This window comes from Typha latifolia, chromosome 1 (genome assembly GCF_019914945.1).
Source record: "Typha latifolia isolate L0001 chromosome 1, TyphaL0001v2, whole genome shotgun sequence".
Classification (NCBI taxonomy): Eukaryota; Viridiplantae; Streptophyta; class Magnoliopsida; order Poales; family Typhaceae; genus Typha; species Typha latifolia.
Window position 1 is genome coordinate 13,563,736 of NC_133086.1, and position 10,194 is coordinate 13,573,929.

The following is a 10,194-nucleotide window of genomic DNA, read 5'->3' on the forward strand; positions in this document are numbered from 1 at the left end:
CAATCTTGTCTGAAGGCTCAAACAATATGCTAATAGTATCGTAGTTATAATCATACTCTGCTATACGCTAAAAGTATATCAATATCCATCGAGATCAAGTACCTACTAACTGATAGAAATTACGTGAGGATAACTCGCCACATATGTCTTATTAGTTTTTCCTTAAAATTCAAAAATATAACTGTATACCAAATATAAAATCATACAGTAAAATAAATATTTGTCTTTCTTTTAGCTACTCATAGCACCAATATTGTTTCTCCTTTTAAAAAGGTTGATTATATCTTTAGATTCTTTTAGTTATTTTAATTGCATAAAAATCTCATATATATTTAAAAAATTATGTTAGATAAATAAAAGTGTCCATAAGTAGATACTGTAACTTATTTGCTACATAGATTAAGTTCTTTTAAAATGAAACCAAGCTAAAGAAGAAAAAGAAGAAGAAAAAGAGGAAGAAAGGTAGCAGTAATAAGAAAGAGTATGGGTCACTTTTTTATATTTTTATTATCAGTATTTAATGAAACACTAAATAGCAGAAAGACAAACTTAGAAAATAAAAGGGGAAAATATCTCATTTGCAATAAAAACCAAACATAAGCTTGAGTGATAAAAATAAAATTTTAAAAACAAAAAATAAGCTTGAGTGATAAAAATAAAAATTTACTGTGTTTTTATACAAATTACACTATAATATAAGACGTTATTTATAATTTCTGAAAGAAATAATGTTGTTGAGGGTTAACCTATTATGGCTACGTGAATTATGTGACCACTCGAGTGATGCCCATGTGCACGCATGTCGCCTAAAAGCAGAGAGGCTCTGATAACTAAAGTAATTTTAATTTTAACGAGTTTCTTACTCCAAAAAACTTTATAAACTATACCGAGAGCCCATCTTCACCCTACCTAGGAAACTATATATATATATAGTGCCTCAAAAATTGAGTATACGTGGAGAACAACTGAACAAGGCAATACAATAGTTTAGTAATTACCATCATTTTGTCTTCCCTTTAGTGGGGTTTATTATCTATTCAGCAGTCCACTTTGGCGATACAAGCATGGCCTCCACTTTCCTCGAATGACTAGTGAGTGTCACTGATTGTGGGGCTATGTGGAAGAGGACAGCGAAACAAAGTGGAGGGTAAAGAGAGAATGATGCTAAGGGAATAGCAAGCATGATCACTTAGAGGCCTCTAAAAGGGGATTGAGAAGGGCCCCCACACATTGGTGCACCCACCGCTTTAGATATGGTCTATCGCTTTGTTACTGATGGAAATATTAGCCATATCTAACTGTGAAGCTATTCAATCTTTATTAAGGATTGAGAAAGGAATCTTTTGAAGTTTTGAAACAAGGGAGAGAATCTCGCACACACAATGAGAAATAGCTTTAAGCATATATGCATTAATTAGGCACCTATAGTAATGAAAACATGAGAGCAGTTCACTGAACAAGGAACTCAAACCTAATTGGAGAGATTTGGGATCGTTAATATATATAATAACTACCCAATAGAGAGGCCGCGTTATACAATTAATTTAGAGGAGTGGTTTTGGTCATTAATATAATTCCACCACACGGCTCTAGGAAACTGAGAAAGAAAACCTAAAGGAAATAGCAAGCTAGAGCAAATGGAAGTGGACCCAGGAGCTGTGCTTTCTGCTACTATGAGTAATGACCAAAACACGAGAGGAGGAACCACAAGGGTAATGGAATTATATTTCCCTAAACTAAAACGAAATAAAAAGAAGAGAAAGTTAAAGTTTGCTTGATCTGGAAGCTTGCACTCGAAACACAAATCACTCATTATATTTTTCTCCACTCACAATGTCGCCATATATTCTTTTTTAAGCGGAAAGAGAGGGAGAGAGGGAGAGAGGGAGAGAGGGAGAGAGAAAGACAGTAAAAGGAAAAAAAATCACTGCTTTCTCTTTGGAAGACACCCACCTCATTACTCCTCTTTCCATGACCACATGGAGAGCACTCTGAACACCCCACCCAATTTCTTCTTTTCTCTTACTTTATCAGCTCATTCTTGAAGTCCTGTCAGTAGTAGTAGCCCACTTACAATGGCATTTGAATCTGGCCCACAGAGAGAAAGAGGGAAGAGGAAGTTAGCCATAGAATATAAAAGACTAGAGGAAGTGCAAGCATGGGCTTAACAATTATTTTGATCCTTCTAGGCTTTGGAAGCAGTGAAAGAGAAGTTTGGTGGAGGAGTGAATTCCATGAATAGGTTTGCTTGGAAGTGGGAGCTGTGCCTCTCTGGACAAAACCAAAGGAAATCCTTAATAAGTAAAGGGTCATGACCACAAGAAGAAGACAACCACACAAGTGTGCACACATACAGACAGACACCTCTAGAAGAAGAAGGATCACAGCAAACAAATTCGACAGGGATGACTTCTAGCTGCAGCAAGCCAGTCATTCTCATATTAGTGTTACTTGCCCTTGCTCATGAGGTGCTCTCAGTATCAGCAGCCAATACTACTCTCCACCCCAGTGAGGAACTCTTAAAGTACAGGAGGATTAGAGCTCACCTGAGAAGGCTCAATAGGCCTTCTCTGAAGACAATTAAGGCATTTAGTTTCCCTATAGACCCACATCCTCTGTTTCATCTCTTCTATTCTTTCCTCTTTGGTGATATAATAAACTTCTATTTGTTGTTGTTGCACAGAGTCCTGATGGAGATCTAATAGACTGCGTTCCTTCTCATCAACAACACGCATTTGATCATCCAATGCTAAAGGGGCAAAAGCCACTGGTATCTTACTTTTTCCTCTCGTGGGTCATTATATTGCTTAGCCTTCATTTAAGATAGCCTACATATTTTTCACTTGGTTGCAGGATTCACCAGAGAGACCCAGAGGCCGTAACTCGAGTTATATCTTTGATAATATCCTCCAGGCATGGAGAAGTACTGGTGAATCGTGCCCCAGAGGAACTGTGCCGATACGAAGGACCAAGGAAGATGATCTACTGAGAGCAAGCTCCATTGGAAGATTTGGAAGGAAGGCAGCAGGGAGAGTGCGACGCGATTCGACAGGCGGCGGCCATGAGGTACCCTCAATTGAACACTTCAAAGATTTACACTTGAAAAAAGTTTCTCCATTTTCTCAATAAATTTTCTTATTATTCCAATAATAAGGATTGGAATATTGCATTATGATTGCATACTTCCAAAAAAGAGTCTTCCTTCCCCATTCTCGATAGGTTGATGAGACCAACGCGAAATGCATTGGAAAGAAGTGGGTCTCGCCTCTTGGTTATGATTAATTAAAGAGAAGCACGGGAAAACAAGCTCACATGGAATAAGAAAAATAACTTCATATGCATCTGCAGAAGCTTCAGCAAGAGAAATCAAGATGAGGCATTTGACTCAAATATTAAAATCTTCTGCACGGTTTTGTCTTTATGTAGAGCATTAATTTGGGCTAACATCAAGGACCGAGGCTAATCAATGTTGTTTCATTACGCCAGAGTTGTTAGTTCCATTCATATTTAAATGGTTTCAAGTTTCTGTTTTGACACAGAAAATATTTGGACCGAAAAAGATCAAGAACTACGGTCAAAGCTAGCAATCTTATATGCTGGCGAAATATACAAAGCGAATTAATTATTAGAAATCTTTCAAATATGACCTTTTTCATATATGGGGTAGTAAATTTGACACACTTGCATCACATCGTATCTGACAACAGCATGCAGTGGGGTATGTCACCGGAGAGCAATATTACGGTGCAAAAGCTAGCTTAAATGTATGGTCAGCAAAAGTAGCAAGCCCATCTGAATTCAGCTTGTCACAGATATGGCTCATCTCGGGCTCATTTGGCAATGATCTCAACACCATTGAAGCTGGATGGCAGGTAACTCCAGAGTTGCATGCATCAATATACATTAATAATTACATGTTTCTTAATTAGTTTACTCTCCTTTTCCAGGTTAATCCACAACTATATGGAGATGATTGCCCTAGGTTCTTCACTTACTGGACAGTATGTACTCTTACTAGTGTTACAAATTTTTCGCAAATTAATAAATATGTGATATTTGGTGTATCATCCAACTCAGCATTCCTAACTTCGATCTAATTGAACGGTGTACGTAGACGGATGCATATCAAGAGACAGGATGCTACAATCTCTTTTGTGCTGGCTTTGTTCAAACAAACAACAAGATTGCAATTGGAGCAGCTATCTCACCCACATCAGTGTATAATGGAAGGCAATTTGACATCAGCCTACTAATATGGAAGGTAACATTCAGAAGATTATTAAGTCCTACCTCCTGTAACCTGCAACTGTTTAACTTGCATGGGTTATTAATAATTAGGATCCAAAGCATGGACACTGGTGGCTAGAATTTGGCGGGGGACTAATTGTTGGATATTGGCCCTCATTTTTATTCAGCCACTTAGCAATGCATGCAAGCATGGTGCAATTTGGAGGAGAGATTGTTAACACCCAGCCCTCGGGATTCCACACGTCGACGCAAATGGGCAGCGGCGGCTTCGCTGGAGAAGGATTCAATAGAGCAGCATATTTTAGAAACTTGCAAATTGTTGATTGGGACAATAGCTTGATCCCTTTGTCCAATCTTCAGTTCATGGCTGACCATCCTGAGTGTTATGGCATACAAGGTGGTAGTAACCGAGCTTGGGGAAATTACTTCTATTATGGTGGCCCTGGAAGAAATGTAAGATGCCCATAGAAAATAAAAGAAAGAGAAAATTAGATGGTTTTGATTCTTATTTCTCTTACTAGTGTTATTATTTTCGGAGTTTTTCCTATAGTTGTGGGTTTTGGGTAACTTTAATTTATTTTTTATTTATTTTCGGAGTTTTTCCTAAGTCAATTCTTCTAATAAATGATTAAAATTTAAGTATCTCGATAAATTTTTTTATTACATATCCACCTCAACGTCTATAGAAGAAGTAAACTTATAATTTCTATTGTGCATTGATAAGACCCAACCATCCGTCTATAATAGTAATTTAATATCTCTCTAAAGTTGATATTTCTATGTATACTTCGCATAATGCTCCTATAAAAACTCATATTTTTTTTACATAAATGCCTAAATAAGTCAATGGTCAAATTTTAATCCGTTTATCAGAAATATTTCATGCGGGTAGCGCGTGCTTGTAATTTGGCCTCGTGACCTATTCGGATTTAATCTATTTCTCAAGTTGGTTAGCCAATTATAGTTTATATATTAACAATGGCCAGTCTTTTTATTTAATCTATCGATCTATATAATTTAGTTGTAAAAAGATAAAAAAGAAACACCTTCGTTTTTTTTTCACGTACTTTATCTTTCTTTTCGGTGGTTGTCTTTTGTCTATTAAATGCTTCGTATCTTGGCTTATAATCAGCAAGGGATAACTTGAGGCTTCAATACAAAAATCGATTGTTCTAAAATATATAAGCAAATATGAAACACAGGAAGAGTATACATTCAAATAATTGAATATTGAGGTGGCATACTGTAGAATATTTTTTTATAAAAGTTAAGTGTTTAAAATGACAATCGGTGAAATTTAAGTTCCCCTCTGGAAATTTTGTAAGCTCCCATAAAAGGAAATTATGTATTCTTTAGTTTATTCCCACGTTACTTGGGAATGAAGAACGGTTGGATTGAATTTCCTATATAAGGAGATGTACTCTTACATCATGACAAAGTTCTTAAGAGCCTCCATTAGAAGGAGCTTTATGAATGAGAATTAATAAATAATTAAATATATAGAAAGAAAGGAAGGAAAGAAAGAAAGAAAAAAGGAAAACGTATGTTATTAAAGATGTTGGATTTTATTATTTTTATGTTGCTTTTAAGATGGTTGATGCTAAACCTGTCCTCAAGCAAGCTAATCAACTTTTCAAATAGTGTGATGATGCTTTGCTATTGGGATAGCAATTTGCTCGTGAGATTGGGAAATTTGGAGAATCTATCACTGAAAACAATGTGCTTTGAAATATATGAAGGTTCTAACTCTCAATGAGTTAATAATGGACATCTAAATTAAAAGTGAAGTTTATTCTAGAGATATACTTAAAAATTAAGAGAAAAACATTGAGAAAGAGAATGTTTATAATATTGACAATTCGACTTCCAATTCAAACAACTAGAGGAAGTATCTTAATAAAGGTAAGAATTTTTCTAAGTTAAAAATGAACTTCAAGAAAATAAAAAAGATTTTATATTTTGCTATATTAGAGGCAAAGTTGGGCAATTTAGCTACCATAAGGGAGAACAATTAAAAGAGAAAGAGAAGGCCAATGTTGTTTAACATGATGATTGTTATGATCACTCAACGCATTTAAAATCTCAGAAACTATTGAAGATGAAACGATGATGTTCATAGTTAACTCTTCTACGAGCATTGTGGTGGTCAATGTTTATCTTCCTTTATCTTAAGGTAAGATCCTTAAAGTACATGAAATTTATTATATTTCTAGAGTTGGGAAGATTCTTATTTCTATTATGAAACTTGATGTGATTATGGCTTCCATGTATTCTTTGTTTACTATAAAGATATTATTAATAAAAATGGATCCTTTGTGGATAAAGGTTATACTAGGTAAAATAATATTTGATTTCTATGAATAAAGATATTCTTATTTTATCTTATATTTTTTCTTTTCCTTTCAACAATTATGATCTTTGGCATTATAGACTTGGACACATGGGGAAAAAAATCATATATAGATGATACGTCATGATTTAGTTCTTAAATTTAATCTTCTATTCGTTCCTTTAAATATAAGTTTTTGTGTACAAGCCAAAATATGCAAGAAATTTTAAAGAAATGTTATTAGACTATTTCATTGCTAGAGTTACCATGTTTAGACAATAAGGATCATCATACTAGGAGTAAAAATGTTATTTATAATGTTTGTAGATGATCTTTTAAAATTTACACTTCTATTTGCTTAAAAAAAAAGTTGGGGCTTTTGAAAATTTTAAAACTTGAAAATTTAAAGGGTAAGATCAGATAGAGGCAGCAAATATTTATCATATGATTTCATACTGTTTTTTTTTTTTTTTTGAAACTCATTGGATTATAAGAGAATTAACCATTATTTATAGTCCTCCTTAAAATAGGATTGCGGAAAGAAAAAAATAAAATCTTATTAGAAATGGTTTGTGATATGTTACATTTTTATTTATTTAAATTTTTTTTTGGTGAAGTATTGTTTATGTCATACTATATAGGTAAGAATTCTGCGCATGAATCATAATTTTATACTTTTAAGTTATGGTCTAATAGGAAACTAAATCTGAATAATTTAGCACCTAGCATTGTATATGGAAAGCCCAGTTGTAGTAAACCTATGAAGGTTTAATAAAATTCAATTAAGTCATGTAAGCCTCTAAAATAAGTCATAATTCGAGTCGTATAAGTTTTTAGAACTAAGTCATTGTGTCGCGTTCGAACGCACTTAGGCCCGTTCGAATGCACCTGAGATCAAGTCAGGTCGTTCGAACGCACTCGGGCCGCGTTCGAACGCACCAACGAAGTTTGAAAATATTGGATTCTCGTGAGTTCGGATAAGACTTAGATTTGGCTCTATCTTAGAGATCATATATAAGGATTGTGATGCCCTATCTCTAGGGTGGTTGAAGAAACATTATTGAAGGAGACTTCTTGAGGCTACATCGGTTCTTCAACTATCAAGGTTCTACTCATCTACAAAAGTTAATCTTTCGTCTTAAGGGCTATCTAGACGAAAGAATAATCTCGAGGGCTACTGAGGTTGGACTTTAATCACGAGAAGCAGTGAATCGTGGGTTCTAGCGAGCAAGACTGAAAGGAACAAAGTCGTTTGGATCGACGGGTTGTTTTGTAAGTTAGTCTTGTAACTGCTACTATACTAGTGATTGGTTTTGATCCGAGTTTGGATCCGTGGTTTTTTTTCGTTTGGATTTTTCCACGTTAAAATCTTGGCGTTCATCTCTGCTTTCGTTCTTAATATTTCTACGGACTTTTACTTAAGTGAACGAGTGATATCATTACCTAGTATTTAGATACATACTTGTGTCTAGGGGTTTTTCACATTGTACCCGACCTCTATATATAAAGGGGCTGGGATTTCTAATTTAATCCAATAATCCAAGTATTGAGAATTAATTGAGTTTAGTTATTTTTTTATTATCGTATTTACCATTTTTATCATAGCCATTAGATTATTTTTATCTTCATAGGAGTATATCGTAATCGTAGAATCCTTCCAAGAATCCAAACCTTAGCCACCACCTTCCTCTAGTAACCACCCTACTATATGGCCATCCATCACCACTATTGGCTGTCAGCCACGTTTTGACGGCTGTTGCAATATTGGATATTTACTGTTCTGCCCCATTCAGACCTTGCTTCATTATTTTAATTATATATTTTTATCCAGACATCCGATTGATGTAAAACTAGAGCCATTAGAACTCTCTTGTGAGGCTACCACCACCTAAATTTTGATAATTTTTTTTGCATTCGGATCGTTCCAAATCTAGTTTGTAATATTGGTATCAAAGCTAACCCTCCGACCTTTATCCACTTTCCTAAGGATATCTTCTAATCTAGCCACCCGACCTACAAGAAATTAGATTCATTAGAAAGATATTTTCTAGGGCTACAATCTATCAAAATTTCATAATGATCCAATGACCAAATCTATCAAAATGATCTTGAAAGTTTTGTACAAATTTTTGTCCAAATATGGTTCGTAATAGAAGGGACCAAGGGTTCTTGAGCTTGAGTTCAAGTGGTGTCAATGGACTCATCAAGCTAAACCAATAGAGCTAGTTCTGACCAATCCGTCGAACCTGAGTCAAGCAAGATTTAAGGTGCAATTTATCAAACCATCACTTTGAGGACAAAATGAGCGGAAGTATGGTGGAGTGATATTAACTGAGTCAAACTGGACCACCTCATGGATATTAGGTTCATGGCTTGAGCTACTTATCGAGCTAGTTGTTTAATTTTAGCTTATGTAAGTCGGTTTGGTTAAATATTGGACTTGATGTGGACTTGGTTAATTATGTGGTTTGGGTTAACTAGTTAGCCTCAAATATACATTATAGAGTGTAACCTATATTAGTTATGTTTTTGGTAATTGATCAAGTTCCTCCTATCACCTCTCTCCTCTCGACCTATTTCCTCTCCCTCCTTCCTTCAAACCCTAACCAAGCAAACCTTCTTGGCTATTGGCTCCTCCCTCCCTTCCTTTGTCAGACCTCCCCTCCTCCTTGGGCACCAAGCACCTTCTCCCTACTCTTCACTCTCTCCTTATCATGTTCAGCCACTACTTGGAGTTATTCACTTTTTGACCAATTTCACCATCTTCTCGCTAGCCCATCCATCCCATGCTGACCATTGACCACTAATCAGATGATATCTCCCGATCCAACCATCAAAATCTTGAGACATTAGATTCGCTTGAAATATCTCTTCTAGAGCTATAACATATTTAAATTTTACAAGGTTTCAAAAGGTAGATTGTCTAAAATATCACTCAAAAGATCTGCCTAAGAATTTACCACAAGCCTGCCACATATCTTCACCACTACCACTATCTCCGTCTCGGCCTCATCGCACTCTTCCACCACCCTTTCACCCTAAACCATCCTCCCTACCCTCTGAACCATTAAGCACTCTTGCACAACATCTTGGACTCTATTGAAGACCTGGAATAACCATCAATCTAGAAATCCTCCTCACTAGTACTATAACAATGTTGTCAGATTCTAAAACTCATCCTTGTTCTCTCCTCCACCAATCCTTTCCATCACCACCTTCCTAGATCACTTTACCATGTCCCAAATCTACTCTAACTCCACCTGATCCAAAATATTAGGCCCCACTAAAACCCAGAGCCGATCCATCAAAAATAACCCAAACCACATCAATCTCAAGCCAGTTCTGGGAACGAGTCAAAACATGTATAGAGACTAGACTTTATTAATAGTAGAAAGATGCTTGTGAGGTAAAGTTATAGCTCTAGCTCTAGTGATTCTCAATGATGTAGAGTTAGGGCACCCATTTTGATTTGTCTGCTCTTGATTTTCACACTGCTTGGAATGATGATGATGATGATGATGATGAGTATTAGGCTTATGACTAGGATCTTAGTCTATTGGCTATAAACAACCTCTGATATGTAGCGTCATCAGACATATTCGAGTGATGTTACCGCT

At 35.6% G+C, this 10,194-nt stretch overlaps 1 protein-coding gene across 1 annotated transcript; it reads left to right on the forward strand.

The window, feature by feature from the left end:
* Positions 1–1,868: 1,868 nt before the first annotated feature.
* Positions 1,869–4,756, forward strand: LOC140789159 (protein neprosin-like). Its single transcript, XM_073138768.1, has 7 exons — positions 1,869–2,585; positions 2,684–2,770; positions 2,854–3,066; positions 3,708–3,872; positions 3,948–4,001; positions 4,115–4,261; positions 4,339–4,756. Exons 1-7 carry the CDS (start codon positions 2,406–2,408, stop codon positions 4,714–4,716), a joined length of 1,224 nt encoding a protein of 407 aa, XP_072994869.1. The 5' UTR covers positions 1,869–2,405; the 3' UTR covers positions 4,717–4,756.
* The last annotated feature ends 5,438 nt before the right edge of the window (positions 4,757–10,194 follow it).